Source organism: Camelus bactrianus, chromosome 1, assembly GCF_048773025.1.
Source record: "Camelus bactrianus isolate YW-2024 breed Bactrian camel chromosome 1, ASM4877302v1, whole genome shotgun sequence".
NCBI lineage: Eukaryota > Metazoa > Chordata > Mammalia > Artiodactyla > Camelidae > Camelus > Camelus bactrianus.
In genome coordinates this window covers 71,261,720-71,282,908 of record NC_133539.1, presented here as the reverse complement: position 1 = coordinate 71,282,908, position 21,189 = coordinate 71,261,720, and the positions used below count along the sequence as shown (strand labels likewise).

Here is a 21,189-nt window from a genome sequence, read left to right as displayed (position 1 = left end):
TTTTGCCTACACTCCCTACCCCCAGAAAAAGCGAGGAGATGGCGCTGCAGTGGTGGGAAGGGTGACTGGGGGTGGGGGAGAATCGCTGCAGTGATGGGGAGCCCTGCTTGGAGTGAGTGGTCACTAAAGTGATCACACCAGCTGAAAATACCTGCAGGGATGGGGGCGGTTTCTGCAGTGACAAAAGAGAACTTTGCAAAGGAAAGGGTTGGGCTTCTTGGGGGAGGGGAGCCCTACGGTGGTGAGGCCCTGGGTTTCGCTGCAGTGATGAGGGAGGGTCACTGCAGTGATGAAAAGCTGAGCCAGTGTGGGGGTAGGGTAGGGTGATACTGGGATACCTGGGGTTGCTGCAGTGCTGTGGGGGGCGCAGACTGAGCCCCTCTGCCGCACTTGCCCGACACCTCATTTCCTGAAGGACGGAAAGGGTGGGGCCTTGGAGGCCTCCGTCCGGCACTGGTAGGGGGCTGTGCGGCGGCGGGGACGCTGTCCCTGCACTGCGGTGCCAGGTCTGGCCCTAGCGGCCAGGGCTGCCGCGGAGGCGGTACCGCGCCCGAAGTGGGCGGGGAGCAGCAGCCCCGCCGCAGCGGCAGGCGGGGCCGATGCGGGCTGGAGGGGCGGCCTTCCGAGCGGGGGCGGGACCAGCACCCGCAGGGCCGACGCCCCTGCGCGGATTCAGAGCCTCCGCAGCCGGAGTCCAGAGCGGGCGCCCAGCAGGTGCCCAGACTGAGTGTGGCCCTGGTCCCAGAGGCGGCACAATCCACCCTGGTCCCGTCGTGGCTCCCAGAACTCCGCAGAGGACGGGACGGTGAGGCTGGGGCTGACGGTTGGGAGGGGGAAGATCCCTAGACCCAGCCTGCAGCATCCCTTGACGGCTCAGCTGTGGGGTCCGCGGCACTAGCTGCCGCACCCCACCCCCAAATCAGTCCCGCCAGCGTGGGGAGATGCCCTGGACGAATCCCACGGAATCCCCCTGCCTCTACACCTCTCCCGGTGTTGCTTCCCCCGTAAGACCTCCTCCTTTCGCGTCCTATCTAGTTCTTCCCAACCCAACCCCCTCCACTGCCGCCTGCAGTCCCTCTCAGCGCCCCTCACAATTGAGGCGCCGGAGAGAAAACTGCGGCCCTTCAGCTCCTCATTCCACCCCTCCCCTGCTATCCCTTGCTGGGCTAGGGGCACCCAGGAGGATGCTGGCCCTTTAAAGCCTTGTTCCCAACCTAGAGCATCTTCCATCTCTCCACCCGCTCCACTTCCAACAGCTGGCAGCCGCGGGGAGCCCCGGGGGGCCGGCAGGTATGGGGGTGGCGGTGAGGCCCAGGAAGGGGTGATGGAACAGCTGTGACACCCTCCTCCCCTCCGCCCCTAGAGGAGCCGGCGGCGGGACTGCTGGGCGCCCGGAGCGCCAGTTAAATATTAACCCTCCGCTCCCCGGGTCCACGCGCTGCCTGGAGCTGCGCTCCGCCCTGGCTTCCCAGGTAACGGTTGAGGATGCCCATCTCTCCATCTCGGCCCTGCCTCCCTCCCTACGCCACCTGTCCTCTGGACCGGAGCCTCCGGCTCAGCCTGGCGTCCCCTGCTTGTCCGCGTCCCAGTGCCCGAGTTAGATTCTCCCAGCCGGCTTTCAGGAGGGCGGGGCGCCCTAGACTCACCCTGCGCAGCCTTCATCGAGCACCCCTTTCCCCAGGGGCACCATGCCTGGCCTGTACTGCCCCTCCAGCTGGACGCCGCTGCCCCTCACGGACTCCTGGGTCCGGGCCTGCGCCAACGGACCCTGTCTCAGCCTAAGGGCCCGGCTCACCTACCACAACCCGCAGCCGCAGCCAGTGGACGGTGAGGCCTCGGCGGGGGCGCAGGGTGGTGGGGACCGCCTGCCTGGCAGGCATGGTCCGACATCGCTTGTGTGTCCATTCCTCACCAGGCGTGTTCGTGTATCCGCTGGCCGAGGCCGAAGTGGTTTCGGGCTTCGAGGCAGAGGCGGCAGGACGGCGCGTCTCCTTCCAGCTGCAGAGCCGGCGCCGCTCGCAGGCCGCCTGCTGCCGCGCGCTGGGTCCCGCGCTGGGGGCCTCAACGCCCCGCCGCTGCGCGCAGGGTGAGTCCGGGGCGCCCCCGCCCCGCCTCCCTGAAAGCCAGCCACACTCTAGTTCCTGCACCCGCTCTGCATCCCGCCCCTCCCTGTCCCCACTCCAGCCACTGTTTTTTTCATTCATTAATTCATCCCTTTATTTGACAGTCGAGGACTGGGCACCTGACATGCGCCAGGGGGAATGAGAGCCAGGCCCAACCCGAGGTTTGCAGCCAGGTAGACAGACACGGCGGGCAGTCCACACGCCTCTCTCCCTCTCTGGAGCTTTAGCTCCTGAGCCTAGGACAGGGTTTTGGTCATCTCCAAGCCCCAGCATCTTGCACAGAATGTGGCACAAGGGGGCTCCGTGCGTGCTCGGTGAGGGAATGGAAGCCCGCCCTTCTGCTAGGTTTTGTGGCTTGCACTTCATTCCTTCATGTATTTATTTATACATTCATTTGATTCCTGCACATGGGATTTACCATCTGGGTAAGAAGAGGGACAGAATCCAGTGGTGTTGAGAGTTGGCATAAGCCCAGCAGGTAGTTAGAAGCTAGAGTGAGCTCTGGGCTGAGGCCCGAGGAATATTCCAGAAGGAAACGGAGCCAGCATTTGACTGAAAGGCAGGGTGGGTTGTACTGCTGTGGAGGGGATAGGAAAGACACTTCAGGCAGGGGCAATGATGTAAGCAAAAGTTTGGAAGTAAGTGATTCTGGGTAATGGTAATAAAATACTTCGTGTTTATACTGATTCACAGTTGACAAAGCCCAGTCACTGGTGTCATGTCATTTGAATCCAGAGAGGTATGTAACGCAAGTGTTGTCCTCCTTCCCCTTTTCATAGATGACAAAAGTAACAGCAACAGCCTCTTATGTGTTGGATGCTTTGTGTGTATTATCTCATTCATCCTCACCACAGTCTTTGAAATTTAGTTATTATGACCCCCATTTTATAAATGAAGAAACTGAGGCTCCTCTAATCAAGAGAGTTACCAAAGGACAGAATTAAAAGTCACAGAGCGGAGTCTCAAAACCTGGCACTGTGCTCTGTCCCAAGCCCCAGCTGCCTGGGATGGAAGCCACTTTCTTTCTTCTTAACTTCCTTTTTTCCTTCCATTTTTTTCTTCCCTTCATTTATTCAGCAAGCATTTTTCCAAAGAATGGATAAATTATTATTGCAGGGAAATGAGGTGAAGGAGGGCTGTAAAGGTAGGCTGGTGACCTTGACTGCTACTGTTTACACCTGGCCATTTTTCCTTTAGCAGCAGTGGTGACATGGTGCCCAGGACTCCACCAGTCCCCAAACAAACCCGCAATCTAAGTAAAATGGTGTGCTTGATATTCAAATGTCTTCCAGCTAGCTTCTAAGTAGATTACTGTTCCTGAACCCCTCTTCGGTAGAAAATTCTGGAGCCACTCCTAGTGGGCTGTGGAGAGCCCCTGACCATTCATGAGCAGGGGATCTGTGAGCAGGGTGGGCCCCAGGCTATGGGAGATGTCAGTGAGGGTTCTTTAGGAAGATGATGCCCAAGGGTTGAATGGACTGGAGCAGGTAAAGGAAGAGGGACAGAGGGTATGGGAACCCCAGGACCTCGGGGGTGGTGTGGACATGCCCCCTCTTCCTCCTCAGCCCTCCAATAGTAGCAGTGTCACTGCTGCCTTTCCTGATGACAGCCAGATCTTTCTACCATCAACCTGCCTCTCTTTCTACCATCATTCATTTCATGCCTCCATCCTGCATCACCAGTGCATTAGCCCAGCATCCCTCCAACCTCATAGAGTCCCCCTTGCCCAAGCTTCCCTGACTCAGTGCCTGCTCCCACCCCTATCTTCCCCCATCTCCCCTGCTTCCAGCCCCCTCTGACCCCCTTCCTCATTCATCATAGGTCATCTTGTCTTGGATCTGGCCCAGGCCCGGTCCACGCTGGTGCTGCCCACAGGCCTCATCGCCGCGGCCGGCACCATGACAGTGACCCTGCACAGCAGCCGGGAGCTGCCCTCCAGGCCTGACGGGGTGCTGCACGTGGCTCTACCCTCTGTGCTCACCCCTCTGGCCCCTCCAGGCCCGCCGGGGCCCCCCAGGCCTCCGGGGCTCTGTGACGACAGGTTGGGCCTATGGTGATTCTCTTCGTCCCTCCCTCGGCTACTCTGGGTCTAGTGCGGGTGAGGGGGCTTTGGCAGAGTGCCCCGGGGGATGGGCAGGGTAGGGAAGGGCTGAGGCCAATCAGCCACAGGGTCTAGGGGCCTGGGAGGTGGCCCAGTGACCCTCCTGGTGTTCCTTTCCAGCCCCACCAGCTGCTTCGGAGTGGGCAGCCCCGAGGGGGAAGGGCCGGCCTGGGAGGAGCCAGCTGCCCCTCGGGACGTGTTCTCAGGCCCTGCCCGCTGCCCTGCCCCATACACCTTCTCCTTTGAGATGCTGGTGACTGGGCCATGCCTGCTGGCAGGTGGGTGTCCCTCCCAGCATAGCTGACTGGGAAATAACTCAAGGCTCAGGGATGAGAGGAACATGGGACAAAAGGAAGACAGGGACCTAAGCCTTAGGAACTTCCAGTCTCACAATGGGATCATCCCCTGGCCATTTCTACACAATACACACACCCCTAGGATTGTCAGTGTAATTTATTTATATTCCACTCCACTCACCAATGAGAAGAGAAATGCTTACAATGAGACCGGTCTAAGTGATAAAGTTACGTTTCCTTGTGCAAGAGGTGGAGGACAATGTGAAATCAGCAACTGGTTGTTATATAACTCTTTGACCAGCCAGGAATACATCTCCCAGTCTATGAAGGCAGGCAAATCCCTCCTTGTCCACCCTATTCATTGGACTCAGAGCTGGGCTGAATCCGTCACAGTCCTGGCCCCCACCACTGTTGTCTGAGAAGGTGATATTTGTGCTCTTAGTACTGGCTTGGGGTGGAGTGATCATCACCTCTCCTTACCTCTATGTCCCTCAGGCCTGGAGAGCCCCTCTCATGCTCTGCGGGCAGATGCACCCCCTCATGCCAGCTCTGCAGCCACCATCTGTGTCACACTGGCAGAGGGCCACCACTGTGACCGGGCCTTGGAGATCCTGCTGCACCCCAGTGGTGAGAGACTTAGGGCATACAGTGGGCCAGCTCTGACCTGCTTCAGGACCAGCTGGGTAGCATTTTTCAAGTATAGATTTCTGGGCCCCAAGTCAAATGTGTGACAAATGTGTGAGGATGAGCCCAGTGGTACAGGGAGGCTGGACCTGCAAGGTTCTCAGGATAATGGGACTGAGCAGTTGGGGTCTAGAGACAAGGGCTTCCCTGACAGAACTGGGTCCCCTCCTTTCCAGAGCCCCACCAGCCACACCTGATGCTGGAGGCTGGCAGCCTGAGCTCAGCAGAATACGAGGCCCAGGTGAGGGCCCGCCGGGATTTCCAGAGGCTGCAGCGAAGGGACAGTGATGGGGACCGGCAGGTATGGCTGCCTGGGGTCCTGGCCTGGCCCCTGGCCTCACTGCTGGCTGCGTTAGTGCAGGAGAAGCAGGTGAACTGTCTTATGCTGGGATGGATAGGGGGTCTCTGCTCTCAGCGGGCCCTCTCAGTAGCTGCCACCACCATCCCAGAGGGCTGATGGGTATTGTCACAGGAGGTCCCTTTCAAGTCTCCCTGGGATGTGTCTCAGAGGATGGGGGCTAGGACTGACAAAGGCAGAGGACAGCCACTTGCCTCTGCCCTTGCCTTTATTCAGATGAATACAAAAGGGTGCCCCTCTGAGGGGACTGGACTGAGAAAACCCCCGGGGCTAGGTCCTGCTGCCAGCCCAGGTCGCAGTTGCACTAAGCCCAGCCCAGGATGACTCGGGGTCCCGTGCTCAGGTGTGGTTCCTGCAGCGACGCTTCCACAAGGACATCCTGCTGAACCCCGTGCTGGTGCTGAGCTTCTGCCCGGACCTGAGCTCCAAGCCTGGACACCTGGGCACAGCCTCGCGGGAGCTCCTCTTCCTGGTGGATGGCAGCAGCGTGGCACACAAGGCCTGTGGGGGCGCGGCATGGGCAGGCCTGGGGCTGGGTGGGGCAGTGGGTCTGAGGTGGGCTGGGGGCAGCCTTCGAAGACAGATACACACCTTCTCTCTCTTTCTCATACTCACACATCCATGCATTTCTCCCAGATTCCAAGAGCCTCTTTCATACATAGAGGTACATTCAGTCACCCCAAACCCCAAACCCAGGGATTCACAAGCACCTCCAGGGTCACATACACAAATATCTCTCACAGGAACTCGGAGTCTCCCTCACACCCCAGGGTCTCACTCATAGAGATTTTTCACACACAGACTCACACACACGGGGCTTCCTCCCAGATTACCTCATCCGGCCCCTCAATTTACACACAGCCTGGAGAAGGCAGGCAATCTGGGTCCCGTGTTCTCTCCTGGTGCCAGTGGGGCCTGCCTCACCCTGCCCTTCCTGGCCCTCCCCAGGATGCCATCATTTTGGCTGTGAAGTCGCTCCCTCCCCAGACACTCATCAACCTGGCCATGTTTGGCACGTCAGTGCAGCCCCTCTTCCCAGAGAGCCGGCCTTGCAGTGATGTGAGTGTGGCCCAGGGATCTGGGGGCCTAGCAGAGATGTTTCAGCTCAGCGTGGCCCAGCCTGTGCTTTCTTCCTCCAGGATGCCGTGCAGCTCATCTGTGAGAGCATTGAGGCCCTGCAGGCTGTGGTCGGCCCTCCAGATGTGCTGGCTGTGCTGGACTGGGCCCTGGGGCAGCCCCAGCACAGGGCCCACCCTCGGCAGCTCTTCCTGCTCACCGCTGCTTCACCCCTGGCCACCGTTACCCACCAAACCCTGGAGCTCGTGAGGTGGCACAGGGGGGCAGCCAGGTAAGGAGGGGGTGGGCACAGCCAGGCTCCTGAGATTGCTCCCCAAAGAGGCTCCTGGTGGTCACAGCTGCTCCCCTTCTCTCGTCAGGTGCTTCTCCTTTGGGCTGGGGCCTGCCTGCCGCCAGCTGCTCCAGGGCCTGTCTGCTCTTAGCCGGGGCCAGGCCTACTTCCTGAGGCCTGGGGAAAGGCTTCAGCCCAAGGTGAGCTTGAACCTGGGTCCTGTTGTGCCCTATTACTCAAGTCCTCCTCCCAAGTTGCACTCAGTCTGAAACAGAACCTGGTCAGTTTGTGGGGTCTCCTGGCACCCTGACCAGGACTCCTCCTCCACTCTAATCCCGCCTCTTCTTAGAGAGGCCAATCAGGGGAGAACCCACTGTGCTGCTGTGGGGTGCTGCAGGAGGCCAAGGGTGTGGGGGCCACGGCCTCTGACTCCTTCAAAAATCTTGTTCTCAGTTTTGTCTCGGTACTGAGCCATGTCCTTGAAAAGCCTTGCCTCGTCTACACGGCATGGCTTAGGCCAGGAGATGCACCAAGCCCTGAGGACTGAGTGCTCAGTCCCCTCGCTTGTTCACACCCCAGGCCCCCGCCTCACCTGCTCCCTTCAGCCAGAGGTTCAGCAGATGGCTCTGTTGACTGTGTGACGCCTCTTTCTCTCCCATGACCTCCCTCTGGTCACACCCCACAGCTGGTGCAGGCTCTGCGGAAGGCACTGGAGCCCGCATTGAGCGACGTCTCTGTAGACTGGTTTGTTCCTGATACGGTGGAGGCACTGCTGACGCCTCGGGAGATCCCAGCACTCTACCCTGGGGACCAGCTGCTCGGTTACTGCTCACTCTTCAGGGTGGATGGCTTCCGGTCCCGCCCCCCTGGGGTAGGCCAGGGCTGGGATGGCTGAAGCCCCTGTATCTCTTCAAAACCCATTTCCTATTCCCTGTGCCTCTCTCTGCCAGACTCTCCTACTACTACCCACAAAGCCTCCCCAGAGACCACACTGCCCTAACCCCAGGTGACTGCAGACTGCCCCCATCATAAGGTCTTCCACTGAGCTGTCATGTGCTACCCTTGGGCACTAAAGCAACAGCCATACAGAAAAGTGCCAGCATTTGCTGCAAGGTTTTCGCCAAAACCTGTAGCTCAGCCACAGCAGCTCTAGTAACCCTATGGTCAGCACGTATGCATCCTTCTCCTTCAGTATTGGGCTTTCATTTCTGGTTTATTAACTTTATTGCCTCTTGCAGTGAGCCATCATAAATCCTGTTTGGAAAGAGGTAGTATGTAACTATAGTCAGTTTTTTCCCCCCAATGTCTATGCCTCTCCAGGGCCAAGAGCCTGGCTGGCAGAGCTTGGGCGGTTCCGTGTTCCCATCCCCAGAAGAAGCACCATCTGCCACCAGCCCTGGAACTGAGCCCACTGGCACCTCAGAGCCACTGGGAACAGGCACTGTGTCAGCAGAGCTGTCCAGCCTGTGGGCTGCTGGGGACTCAGAGCAGAGTGAGTGCCCGGGTGTATGTGCGTTGGGGAGGAGTGGGCACTGGGAGAGAGGCAAGAGCCAGGATCTATTCTCCTGCCTCGCAATAGGTACTGATGCTCTGACAGACCCAGTTACGGACCCTGGACCTAACCCCTCCTCTGAAACAGCCATATGGCGCCGCATCTTCCAGTCCTCATACATCCGGGAGCAGTATGTGCTCACCCACTGCTCTGCCAGCCCAGAGCCAGGCCCAGGCTCCACAGGCAGCAGCGAGTCCCCAGTCTCCCAGGGCCCTGGCTCCCCAGAAGGCAGTGCTCCCCTGGATCCCCCTTCTCAGCAGGGCTGCCGCAGCCTGGCCTGGGGAGAACCTGCAGGCTCCCATTCCTGCCCCTTGCCTCCACCCCCACTGGCTCCAGTCAAGGTGAGATTCAATCCACATCCATCTCCCATGTATCCAGCAAATGTTTATTGACCATCTGCTGTATGCCATACATTATGCAGTGGTTACTAGTAAGTCTAGCTGAAGAACTAGATGGGTAAATCTATATGATACAGTACAATATACTGATGAGCCCAGGACATGGCATTACTAGGATTCAGAATCAAGGTGACTAACCCTGTCTGAGAGAGTCAGGAAGTAAAGAGCCACCTCTTGAAGAATAAGAAGTTAGCCAGGTAAAAAGGGAGAAGACATGAATGAAAATAGGACAAGCAACAACCTTAAGTGAGAAATAGGGCATGGAGTGACACGGCACTGGGAAGGGGGCCAGGGGCCATGAGAAACGTAAGGGTGATGAACAGCCATTCGGAGCTTCAAACAAAGGGGCAATGTGACCATTTGTGTCTGTATGTCTGATGGCCAGGAGCTCTGTATTCCTGGACCAGTGAACCCCACTTTTTACGTGCAGACTGGGGCCTTGAGTGCTGAGGTGCTGGGCCGTCGATGCAGAGCAGCTCTGGCTGGTCGAAGCCTCTCATCACCCCCAGGCCGGGCCAACCCAGTCCCTGGCCATCCCCGACACCCATCTCTAGGTGTAGCACCAGATGGGCCAGGCCCTGAGCCAGGGCAGCAGCTGGGACAGGGCCTGGATGACTCAGGTAAAGGTTGGATGGGGAGCTAGCTGGGTTCTGACACCAAGGAGGCTTTGGGGAGGTGGTAACCAGGGCACCACACTGCCCCTGGTCCTATCATTGTCTCTCTCCAGGAAACCTGCTCTCCCCGGCTCCCATGGACTGGGACATGTTGATGGAACCACCGTTCTTGTTCACAGCTGTTCCTCACAATGGGGAGTTGGCCACTCCCCCAGTACCACTGCCTCCCCAGGCTCCACGCTGCCACGTGGTGATCCGGGGCCTGTGTGGGAAGCAGCCTATGTGCTGGGAGGTGGGTGTTGGGCTGGAGACATTATGGGGGCCTGTGGATGGTGGCTCACAGCTTCCATCACCCCCTGAAAGAGAAAGTGCATGGGATCAAGCACTCCATCGACTGACAGCAGCTTCTGTGGTCCGGGACAATGAGCAGCTGGCTCTCCGAGGAGGGGGCGAGACCATGACTGACCAGGGTGAGTTGCTGGTGGGCCCAGTCAGGGATCAGGAAGCCTGTATGGGGCAGAGAGTGGCAGAGGCATGGGTCTGTGTGATCACTCCCTATATCTCACCTTGCTCATTAATAATTTGAGGTGGCTCACCCACACTGACAAGGAAAATAAGATTAAGCAAGACAATGGGACAAGAAAGGGAAAAATGAGAGGAAGCAGAGAATGAGGTTATATTAAAGATGCACACCATGAGGTTATGTGCCCTTGCAGGCATGGGACCCCAAAATTGGCAAGCTTCCTAGCAGCAAACAGAGAGGGAATGTCATCTTGTAGTGATTCACAGGGCCCACAAAACAAAATCTGTCACTTAGGAAGACTGTTAAAATTAGGTAAAGTTTTGGGGTTGAGGTTTTATCAGTGGTAGAGTGCATGCTCCACATGCACGAGGTGCTGGGTTCAATCCCCACTGCCTTTGTTAACGAGAGGAAAAAAAGCAAAATAAAATATTCTTCTAAAAAATGAAAGTTAAAATGTTAGTTCTTCAGTTGCACTCACCACACTTCAAGTGACTTAATAGTCACATGTGACGTGGCTACCATATTGGATTATGCAGATATAGAACATTTCCATCATTGCAGATAGAGGTCTATTGGATAGTGCTGAAATGAATGGATGGAAAAGGTACCAGTCAATGCTTCCTCTGGGTTGTGTTGAATTTGTTGAATTTGTGGATATCCAGGGGACCTAGCCCTGCTACGAGGGAGTTGAGCATTCAGCCTAACCACTTATCATCAAAGCTGGGGACTCTGAGCTGGCCCTGAGAAGGAACTCCACTCTGTTCAAAAGTGCAGAGAGGGAGAAGCTATGGGAGCATTATAAGGTTTTTTCCTGTGAAGCCCTTAGTAGAGACTGAGTGGTGGGAGTGCACCCCCTCCTGTTCAGCATGCTGCTCTTTGGTTTCATAGGCCATGCCCGGAGGTCCTGGCTCCGAGCCCTTCAGACAAGCAAGGTCAGCTCTGCTCCCTCCTGCTTCACCTGCCCTGTAGCTGTGGATGCCACCACCAGGGAAGTCCTGCCCACAGCCCTGCAGGTGCGGAGCTCAGGTATGGTCCCTCCCGGGTGCCAGTTCTCACCTCACTGGCCACCCCCCCAGACAAATCTTACCCCTGTCTTGTGTGTCCCCGCAGAGCCAGCCGAGCCCCCAGGCACCTCTCCTGGCTCTCAGGGCCATCTAGATGCAGCTCCTCTGCCCACAGTTGTCCACTCTAAAGGTAACACAAATTGGGGGAAATGGTAGGGAGCAACCGGGATTAGGGACCACCACTGGCACTGAATGGTTCCAGTGCAGAACTTCAGGGAGGCTCTCTGGCAGGTGGCTGGGACCTGGATCAAAATGGCAACTCCAACTCTGCTTTGGGAGACTCTGCAGTGGCCCCCGGAAGTCCTCATCACCTGTCCCCCCAGCCTCCCTCTCAGCTTAGCCTGGGGCGTCGCAAGGCCAGAGGCCCAGGCAGCCATAGACTCTGCAGCCCCAACAGCAGCCAGGCCAATGACAGCAACAGTGAAGGCAGCCCCCACGACTACTTGCCCTTGGTGAGGACTCGGGAGGTGGAGGGTGGCGTGGCCAGGGCCAGGGCACTGTCTCAGCTCGTTTCTCCCCCCACCTCCTCTCTCCTCAGGTTCGGCTGCAGGAGGCGCCTGGGTCCTTTCGCTTGGACGCGCTCTTCTGCGCCGCGGTGCGCATCTCACGGGAGCGCCTGTGCCGCGCCTCTCCCTTCGCAGCGCATCGCGCCAGCTTGAGCCCCACTTCGGCCTCCTCTCCCTGGGCACTTCTAGGACACGGTGTCGGCCAAGGCGACAGTGCCACGGCCTCCTGTAGCCCATCCCCCAGCTCAGGCTCCGAGGGTCCAGGCCAGGTAGACAGTGGGCGGGGCTCAGACACCGAGGCCTCGGAAGGGGCCGAAGGGCCTGGTGGTGTGGACCTGCGTGGCCGGACTTGGGCCACAGCTGTGGCGCTTGCCTGGCTGGAGCACCGCTGTGCCGCTGCCTTTGGCGAATGGGAACTGGCAGCAGCTAAGGCGGACTGTTGGCTGCGGGCACAGCACCTGCCTGACGGCCTTGACCTGGCCAACCTCAAGGCTGCAGCCCGGGGTCTCTTCCTGCTGCTACGCCACTGGGACCAGAACCTGCAGCTGCACCTGCTGTGCTACAGCCCAGCAAACATGTGAGGGTCGCCTGTTGCTTGGGTTAGCACCCCCACCAGACTCAAGTCACTGCCACCCAGGGCCAGCTTCTCGGTGCTGGGGAGGGGTAGGCTGGTGACAGCCTGCCCCCACTGCTTCTCATCCCCTTCACAGAATCCTCTTGCCCCCACAGAAAGTGCCTGCCTGTGCTCTCTCCCGCTTCTCCCATCCCATGTCCCTTCTGAGCTCTGTGCAGTGCAGTGGAAGGGGAGAGAGCCACAGTCCCACAATCCTATGCAATAAAGTGCCTCTTAGAACTGTATGAGTTCTTTATCTGCAACGTGCCTGCCCCTCACAGCTTGGTCTGTACAGAAGTGGACTTTGTAAGGTTTATTGGGAAGGGCAGAGTCCATCCCCATCCAGGGTCCTGAGAATGGACCGGAGGGGAAAAGGTGGATCTCATTGGGCCTTCTTGCTGTGCTGGGTGGTCTTGGGGAAAGGCTGGGGGCCCAGCCAGAGCTGCAGCAGGATGACAGCATGGCACACATGCAGGGCAGCAGAGCTGCAGGACGTGGATGGGTACGTGTTCCAGGAGAGCTCAATGAGTCCCAGCACCAGCAACCTGGAGATGAGAAATAACCTCCAGGTCTTGTCCAGTTTCTAGGCCTGCAGCCCTTCAGCTCACCCTCTGCCCCTCCTTGGTCACAGTCTTGGGATGAGGAGCTCCCTGGCCCTTCCCACTCCCCCAGGTTGTCCCAGCCAGTACCTGAGCAGGTGTGTGAGCCAGCGTGCAGGTGTGGCCCACAGGAGGTAGGGCAGTGTGTGGAAATACCAGACGTAGAACTGGTAGTGAAGGGAGCGGCTGAAGCAGATGCCAATGAAGTTGGAGGTGAAGAGGGTAGAAACAATCTGTAGGCGGTGGTCAAGGCCAAGGGCAGGTACAGAACGGGTAGGGAGGATTCGAAGCAGAGGGGCAATAGTTTTTTTGGGTCAGATAGCCCCGCAGCTCTGCTGTTCCTAGATGCATACCTTTGGGCAACTTTCTTAACTTCTCTTGACCTGTTCCTCAATTACGTGGAGACAGTAATACCTACAGGCATAAGGCCTAGTGAGCCCATAACTTACTAGTTGTATGACTTTGGCATATTACTTAACCTCTTATAGAAAGCATTTACTTTGCCACCTGCAAAATGAGGATAATAAAAATAACTCCCTACCTCAGGATCTGTGAGCTTTAAATGTTACAATGCATATAAATCTCTTAGGACAGCACCAGACAGAGGGTGAGCACTTACATGGTAACTAATAATATTTAGAATTAAGAGTAAAATGTGCTTAATATAGTGTTTGGTAAAGAGCAGGAGCTCTATAAATTGTCCCTGCAGCTATTACTGACACCTCCTTTTCCCTCCCCCAGATCACCAGCCATCCAGGGCTAGCTGACTAGGACCCCGTCTGTACCTGCAGAGGGCAACTTACCTTCCCATGATTTAAAGGATATGATTGGGCGTGAGGGGCTGGGGTGGAACCTTCCTTTTAGAGGGATCCTTCAGCAGTGACAGGATACTTTCCCCTGTCCTGGGGAGAAACCATTGAGACATTTATCAAGCCCCCATCACGGGCCAAGCTCTAAGCACACCCCATGAGCTCAACATCTCCCCTAAGGAGCCCCTAAAGCCAAGGCCCTTCACTGCTTCCCTCACCTCTGCCCATGGCACTGCTCCCCTTTCTCACCTGTGCCACCTACAGAGGGCAAAAAGCAACAGCAGGGTGAGGTGGGCGGTCAAAAGTGCCAGATGGAAGGCACGATGCAGGAAGAAGGCCTCGGGGAGGAAGCGCCAGTTCACTGTCCAGCGGAATAAAAACTGGCGGCCAAAGTCAAAAGAGCGGGATACGTAGCCAACAGGGTTCTCCAGGAGGAAGGGTAGTCCCAGCACCACCTGAGGATGGATGTGATATCAGTAGAGATGTCCAGGCTCACCCCTAGCCTCATGCCAATCACCGGGAGAAGTGGGAACAGGGTATAAGTCTCAGAGTTTCCCTAATTCCCACTACGAATAGCAGGAAAGCCAGTCCACCCCCAGGCCAGAGCCTTGGGCCAAACAAGCCAAGGAAGCAGGTAATAACAGTGCTTTAAGTTTGGATTCACCAAGTCATAAATGAGCAGAGCCAGAAAGGCTCTCAGAGACCATCTAGTTCAATGTCCTTGTTTTATAGCTAAAGAAACCAAAACCCAGAGGCAGTGGCTGCCCAGCCCAGAATCAATTCCAAAACTCTGACTCTTGACTTTGAGAAGTCTCAAGGATGAAAGGAGGCCAGACAGAGTGGCCTCCCCTTCATTAGAAAGGGGAAGGGGTAAGGAGGGAATACCTGAAGGACAGCACAGATGCCCAGCTTGGGGATGGCCCCACGGAGACCAAATTGCGTGAGTAGAAGGAATAATAACCCAGGGGCGAAGAGTAACACGTTCATCTTCACAGAGACTGCCAGGCTGGGGTGGGTAGGGGAGAGGAAGGGTGGAGATCAGCTCCAGGGCCATGCACCCCACCCAAAGATGAACCCCCCACCATTACCACAGCAACTCTTCCACTCCCCTGACAGCAAGATCCAGGGTGGGGCCCACACTAAGAACTGCTGGAGGGAGGATAAGGCAGACTAGAGGGAGGCTGGGAATAGGAAGCTGATACTTTGTCTCTACATTCAGATTGAGTGAGCAAACATACTGAGTATTTAGAATGCAATGACCAACTCTAACAACACATGCTGTCTGGAAGGAATGGGATGGGAAGAGGGTGTGTGTGTGTTGGGGCCTGGGGCTGAAGACTTTCTATAGCTCCTGGACTTGCCTAGTGTGGCCCTAACTGACCCACTCCCTTACTTACTCTGTTACAGAAAATTGGGGAGAAAGTGATAGAAATACATAAAGTGAGAGAGGGGGCCAGAAAGGAGGGGTGTTTGACCTGAAACAGCAGCAGCCCCAGCCCCAGCGCTGGGCCAGCAGTAGGTTGATACTGAGGAAGAGCAGCGCCATGGCCACTGGGTCATTGAAGAGCCGCAGCACAAAGATGGAGTGGACACGGTATGAGGCACAGCACATGAAGAAAAAGACGAAGGGAGGTACCTGAAAGATGGGCACAGTGGGGAATACGGTTAGCTCACCAGCCTTCAGCCATCCCCACTCCCTAGCCCTCCCCATTTGGAGCTCCCTGGTCTTGGCAGCAAGGACTCACCTTGCAGGTCTGGTGGTAAATCAAGAAGACAAGCAGCAAGGTGGCCAGGTAGAGCACAGCAAAGATGTGTTGGGCCATACGGATGTCAGTGCCCCGGCCAGTGGCATAGTATAGCCCCATAAAGATGTACACAAAGCCAGCTGGGTATCTGAAAGAGAAGGAATTTGAGTCTGGGTCAAGCTATCCAGGCTGGCATCTGGTCAGCCCCTCACATCCTCGCTGAACCTCCTATCCCCACTCACACAAGAGGTCCAGTGTCACCCTGCAGCTGAGTATAGTCATAGGTACCGTTGATGACGCCCTCTACCTCAGCCATGTAGGCCTTCCAATCAATTTCTGTATCTGGAAAAGGACAGGATGGTGTGGTTATTTCCAAGTTCAAAATGTATCTGCCCCAGCCCATCAAAGCACAGAGTTCTAGCTCATTCTCAGGACTTCTATCACAATCCCTTACCTAACTGCCTATCTGACATTCTCCGGGTGAATCCAGGTATCTCAAACTCAAACATGTCTGTAATGGAACTGAAACCTTCAACTCCAAATCTACTTCCATTCCTGGGTTCCATGAATGGCACCATTAGCCTTCAGCAGCCCAGATCACAAACCTGGGAAACATCTATGTCCTTTTCTTTCATTTCCAACCCCTAGTCATCAAGTCCTGCCTATTCTTCATTCTAAATATCTCTACTATTTCATCCTTCTCTGCTATCACACACTCTAATTTGGGCCTCACACAATCTCTAGCCTCAATGATGCAACAACTTCCTAATTAGGCTCCCAGTTTCCACTTTCACCCTACCACAATATATTTTCCACCCTGCAGCCAGAGAGCTCTTCCTATAATAGAAATATCAGTTTCTCTGCTTAAAACCCTTCAATTCCTCAGGGCTCTTAAGATAGAGACAAAATTCTATTATTCTCTTCTTTAGAAAAGGAAATTATGAGTTAACGAGGTTAAGTGACCAGCTCAAGATTGGTGAGATAGGAAGGGCAGAGTTGAGACTGGAACTCATGGGGTCCCAAATTCTTAACCACCATGCTAACTATCTCCTTAACACTGCTTACAGAGTCATTCATAACCTAGTCTCAATTTCTGCAATCTTTCACTACTACCCTCACTTGATTTCTATGTTCCAGCTCTAAAAAATTATTTCAGTTTCTCAAAGAAACGAGACTTTCTCTTTTGATCGGAGCTTTCTGATACAGGGCTCTCTCTGCCTAGAGCATTCTTTCCCCTCCCCACTTCTCTCTTTCCTTAACTAGCTCTCACCTTTCAAGGGGGAACTCTAGGAAGCATTTTCTGACTCCTCAAGATTGACTTAAGTGACCTTCTGTGTTCTTTATAGCACCCTTTATAGTCTTACTACTATCATGATAATGATACTCTGCAATTTTCTGCTAACTGATCTTTGTCCAGGCCCACACACCTAAGCAGGAGATGTGTCTATCTTTTTCGCCACTATACCCTTGACACTTAGCATAGTGTTAACCATATAATAAGCACACGATAAGTATGTATTGAATTAACCGCCTTTATCAAGAAAGCCTTAAGCCCAATGTTTTCAGCGTGGAAAGGAGCCACCAATAATGCCAGACTCAACCGTCACAAAGTGCCATGGCTGAGAAGAGACTTAGAGAGAGTAGAATTGAACAGATAAGAAGACTGAGACCAAACAAGGGAAGTGACGTGTCCAAAGCCACAGACACAAGCAGCAGGAGCAGCAGGACATTAACTCGAACCCAGGTTTTCTGGAAGGAATTAAAATCCGGTTTGGTTTTCTGTACAGCAGGCTTGGGACTTGGTTAAAAGATACAGGTCTGCAATTGATGACTGAGTGGATCAGGGGTCTAAGTTTGCGCTCCGAATCTGGGTTCCAGTTTGAGTCGGGGGTTCGGTCCCCCTCCCTCTTTCCCCTCCCCCTCGGCGCACTCACATGCCACCCTGTGAATGACCCAGAAGGTGATGCCCACCTCCGCCAGGCAGAGGCAGGCCGCCACCAGCAGCGTGTAGCGCGGCTCCAGCAACAGGAGGCCCCGCTCTTGCCAGGCGCGCCGTAACCATTGCCCGCAGAGTCCCGCCGCCCGGATTGCGGGACCCGGCCGGCCGCGTTTCCTCAAGCCCGCCGCCATCTTGACGGTGCGCCGCCGGTGTGGGACCGCTACCCCGGGAATCCCGACACTTCGGCACTTAGGTTCCGCTCCCCGCGCCGCATGTCCCAAAGGACTGAGAGCTGACTGGAGTTGCAGAGTGCTTATTTACTCCACTAAAATGTACTTCTTCTATATCTGTCTCTCCTGATGGACTGCACGCTCCATACGAGCAGGAATAGTCTTACTCCACAGTACATACTTACCCCTGGTCACACAAGCGCTAATATGGATCCAGCGTTTGCCCAGAAAAGTAACATTCCTGGGGGCGCCCTGTCTCTCCTCCCCTTCCTCGCCCAGCATAAAACACTTCGCCTGTGGTTGGTAATAATCTGTGTTCATCCCAGTCTTTCCCGGAAAGCAAGACCTGTGTCCGCGCTACTCCCGCCACCCTTTAGAGCCTTCTGGGTGCTCAAAACTGGGAAGAAATTAATTTTTCATTAACTTTCAGACTTATAAAGGGAAGGAGCCAGTCAAACTGAAAATATGAGAACAGTGACGAACTCGAGTGAGTCTGACACCGTGAGTGTAGTTCTCAAAAGTTTGTGAGCAGTGCAGCCGGAGGATTCAGAGTCTGAACGATATGGTTTTCCCACCCGGAGGATTCTTCCAAGCGCGTTTAGCAGAGGACGGAAGTTCCACGTGTTTCTGTTGAGCAACTGCGGGTGCTGGGTGGAGACACAGGGGCCACGCCTCTTACATGCCACTATTCCGATTGGCTACATATGGGTGACAAGTCCCACCCAGAGGTGGAGTCTGCCGCTCTGCAGGTCCGGCACTGCCAGCATGGCCTCTCCAGGCCTCTCGGCGCCCCTTCCTGAGTTACCAGAGAATAATTGCTGGTACCGCGAGGTCCAGTACTGGGACCAGCGCTACCGGTGCGCTGCCGACTCTGCCCCCTACGAGTGGTTCGGGGACTTCTCCTCTTTCCGTGACCTCCTAGAGCCTGAGCTGCTGCCCGAAGACCGTATCCTTGTGCTAGGTGGGTAGTCCCGGGGTAGTCCAGCCCAGGTAGAGCTGGCTGTACCGGCCCCGCCCCTCACTTCTACCTGCTCCTCTCAGAGGACGCCTCAGTCAGAAGTCAAGATCCAGTACCTCCAGAATCATGGCAGTATTTAGCCAAGGTAAACAGGAACCACGAGATTCTTAGTCCGGGGACCCCCGGGAGAAAGACTCTCTGAATCTGAGTGAGGTGACCCATGACCCCGTTCTGGACCGTGGGGAGGCTGACTTAAGCACTGGAGAGCTAAGAGGACCTAATTCAAGTCCCAGCGCTAGTTGGCTGTATGACTTAGGCAAGTTGTGAACTCGTTCCGAGCCTCGGATTCACTTCTAGAAATGGAGCTGCAAACTCAAGTTAGATAAGGCATGTGCAGGCACCTCAAGCGCAATGCCTAGCGCTTTTCTGTCTGCGCCGCTGGGCACTAGGAGCCATCGTCACCTAGAGAGTTATCTCTTCATTCTCTCAGCTCTATCAGAAACTTGGTCTCATGCCTCCCCTCTTCCCTCCACCCCCTTGCCTTCCCGTGTTCAGTGAGGGTGAGGACAGCGCCCTCTGAGGGGAGATTGAAGTGATTTCCCAAGAGGAACAAGTACTGGGATGTAAGGTGGAGCTCTGAGAGGTCCAGCTGCCCCTCTCCTTGGGGTTCTCTCCCACTGCCAACCTTGGGGGCTCTAGTGAAGTTTGATTACACAATGGGTTTCCTTCCAATTATAGTTTTTATTTTGGTATTTTTTAAAGCACGTGTATATTTAAGTGAAATATTTCACATATATGAGGTTAGAATATAGTATATATGTAAAGTATAAATAATAACTCGAATGTATGTCTTCTCTACTCAGTTTGAGAAATAGAACATCCCTAGGACTAGAAGTATAACCTAGTCCTTAAGAACTGGGACCCTGGAGGCAGGGAATTCTGTTGGAATCTTGTCACATGTCATCTTACTTGTGGAATCACGGGCAAAATCATGGAATCTTAGGTGTGGAATCCTTGACAAAATACTTAAGTTTCTTTGCCTCCATTTTCTCAGTTTTGGGGGGGAAATTAGTACATACTTATTTATTGGGGTTTTAATATGAGTGAGTATGAAAGATATCTAGAAAAATGCCTGACAAAATAAAAATCCTTGAGTATTCAAGGTTTTCTGTGTGGTCCCCTAAACTTCTTTCCCCCAGAGGTTAAAAACTCTTGAATTCTGTGCTTTTAAGCCATTGCATTTACTTATAGACTTACTGTAAATCTATAGTTTTCAAGCTTTACTGTTCATCAGAATAACCTGGAAAGCTAGACCCCACCCTGAGTTTCTAATTCCAGGGATGGTCTCAAGTGGGTCCGAGGGGTCTGTATTTTCAACAAGCCCACAGGCTGATTCTCATGCTGGTGACTGGCAGAGTAACACTCTCTTAAAATCTGCTTGACTAGGAGGTATCCTTTTCTGGACAGAGGAGAGAAAACGTCTAAAAATCAAAAAGAAAAACTTTCCAAGCAGGATTCCCAAGATCTAAGAACAGGGTCCACAGCTTGCGGAGTATCCTATGTTACATTTCATCTAAACGAACAAATTGAACTCCTCATAGATGCTAAGGAATGTGGTGGGCCTTTTCCAACTTATTTAATCCTCATGACAACCCCTAGAGGTTAGAGGTTAGTATTATGAGACCTACTCTAGGTTAGAGATCAGTACACTTTTTCTGAAAATGGCCAAATAGTAAATATTTTAAGCTTTGCAGGCTATACAGTTTCTGTTACAACTAGAAAATGGTAATGGCTGTTGTAATAGTATCTTCTGAATGGAGCTACTGTGAAAAGAACTGAGATAATCTTTATAAAGTACTTAACATAGGATCCAGTGTTCAAAGACTGTTAGCTATCATTAGTATTATTGAAAATGGGAGTCAGAGAGGCACTTTCTACAGGACTGCTCCAAGAAAGAGTGCCCTGCCTGAGGACTTATGTTTCTGGTCCCTAGGGCTAGATTCCTCATGGTAGATGAGTGTATGTGGCTGTCCCAACCTTGCTGTCATTATACTTCTCTGGTTCTCTCTCCTTACTTGACTCCATGTTCTGTATAATCTTCTGATTATAATTTGACTTCACTATGTATTTCCTATAGAGACAGAAGGGACTGACCAGAGGATTGACTGTCCAGACCCCATGATGGCTGTTGTTTTCCTATTATAAATTATCGAGTTGGTATTCTGGCTTACATCTCAGTCTCTTGGTGTTGAGAGAGTATCCTCATTGCCCTGGGCTCCCATATGTTGGGTTCTTGGATCGGGCTCAATTTTCCAGGGTTCTGCTTTTCTAAGGCCCCACCTAGGGAAGAAGTAGCCTTTCCAAGCCCCATCTTAGTTGTTAGCCCCCAATCACTGAGGCAGCAGGATCTGAATTCACTGTTTTGTAGGCATAACTTGCCCTGTGGTCAAGTTCTATTTTCCGTTCATCATTAATGAAGTTGTCTTGGAAGATAGCTTTCCTGTACCAAGGGGAACAAAGGAAGGAAATTTGGGTTTGTCCACAGTTAGGCAGAGCTCTACAGGCATGTGAGGTCAGGTGTTGTGTGGTGAAGGCATTGTGGGTCAAAGAACACAGTGGGATTTCAGCCTGAACTGAGTTATGGTCTCCTGTTCAGCCACTCTTATCCCCTATCCCAGAGCCTGTTGTGATTGCAGTGTTGGGAAGCACACTTTGGGTTTTCCAAGATG

The 21,189-nt window shown here is 54.3% G+C and overlaps 3 protein-coding genes across 6 annotated transcripts in view; 2 read left to right on the top strand and 1 right to left on the bottom strand.

Moving 5' to 3' along the window:
* Positions 1-645: 645 nt before the first annotated feature.
* Positions 646-12,425, top strand: VWA5B2 (von Willebrand factor A domain containing 5B2). Its single transcript, XM_074366907.1, has 21 exons — positions 646-805; positions 1,364-1,472; positions 1,682-1,827; positions 1,916-2,086; positions 3,945-4,164; positions 4,345-4,502; positions 5,016-5,147; positions 5,381-5,505; positions 5,906-6,061; positions 6,511-6,621; positions 6,702-6,910; positions 6,999-7,110; positions 7,596-7,781; positions 8,231-8,402; positions 8,490-8,803; positions 9,291-9,480; positions 9,588-9,944; positions 10,886-11,023; positions 11,108-11,191; positions 11,269-11,513; positions 11,600-12,425. Exons 3-21 carry the CDS (start codon positions 1,689-1,691, stop codon positions 12,146-12,148), a joined length of 3,768 nt encoding a protein of 1,255 aa, XP_074223008.1. The 5' UTR covers positions 646-805; positions 1,364-1,472; positions 1,682-1,688; the 3' UTR covers positions 12,149-12,425.
* ALG3 (ALG3 alpha-1,3- mannosyltransferase) lies at positions 12,419-17,489 on the bottom strand. Of its 3 annotated transcripts, none has more exons than XM_074366896.1 (9): positions 17,268-17,489; positions 15,576-15,675; positions 15,334-15,481; positions 15,064-15,224; positions 14,474-14,594; positions 13,838-14,043; positions 13,606-13,681; positions 12,870-13,015; positions 12,419-12,725 (listed from the first exon to the last, which is right to left on the bottom strand). In XM_074366896.1, the coding sequence occupies exons 1-9, from the start codon at positions 17,461-17,463 to the stop codon at positions 12,563-12,565; spliced, it is 1,317 nt and encodes a 438-aa protein (XP_074222997.1). In that variant the 5' UTR covers positions 17,464-17,489; the 3' UTR covers positions 12,419-12,562. The 3 variants fall into 3 exon arrangements, with proteins under 3 accessions (XP_074222997.1, XP_074222998.1, XP_074223001.1); XM_074366897.1 differs by having other exon boundaries at positions 17,305-17,489; XM_074366900.1 differs by having other exon boundaries at positions 12,479-12,725; positions 12,870-13,012; positions 13,605-13,681.
* A 722-nt stretch (positions 17,490-18,211) lies between these two features.
* Positions 18,212-21,189, top strand: part of ECE2 (endothelin converting enzyme 2) — a 30,078-nt gene continuing 27,100 nt past the window's right edge. The window contains exon 1 of one of the 2 annotated variants that reach the window (XM_010947874.3): positions 18,212-18,463. In XM_010947874.3, coding sequence (XP_010946176.1) covers positions 18,268-18,463 — 196 coding nt within the window. In that variant the 5' untranslated portion in view covers positions 18,212-18,267. The remainder of the gene's footprint in view (positions 18,464-21,189) is intronic. The other variant, XM_010947873.3, reaches the window with a different exon arrangement.

Bases quoted from the DNA above. Each gene is read 5' to 3' on its own strand.
- VWA5B2 (XM_074366907.1), top strand. From the start codon at position 1,689: ATGCCTGGCCTGTACTGCCCCTCCAGCTGGACGCCGCTGCCCCTCACG. The intron at 5,506-5,905 runs GTATGGCTGCCT...TCCCGTGCTCAG, and splicing joins ACAGTGATGGGGACCGGCAG to GTGTGGTTCCTGCAGCGACG. The intron at 6,911-6,998 runs GTAAGGAGGGGG...TTCTCTCGTCAG, and splicing joins TGGCACAGGGGGGCAGCCAG to GTGCTTCTCCTTTGGGCTGG.
- ALG3 (XM_074366896.1), bottom strand. From the start codon at position 17,463: ATGGCGGCGGGCTTGAGGAAACGCGGCCGGCCGGGTCCCGCAATCCGG. The intron at 13,016-13,605 runs CATATCCTTTAA...GACCACCGCCTA, and splicing joins CCCAGCCCCTCACGCCCAAT to CAGATTGTTTCTACCCTCTT. The intron at 12,726-12,869 runs GTACTGGCTGGG...TCTCATCTCCAG, and splicing joins TGGCTCACACACCTGCTCAG to GTTGCTGGTGCTGGGACTCA.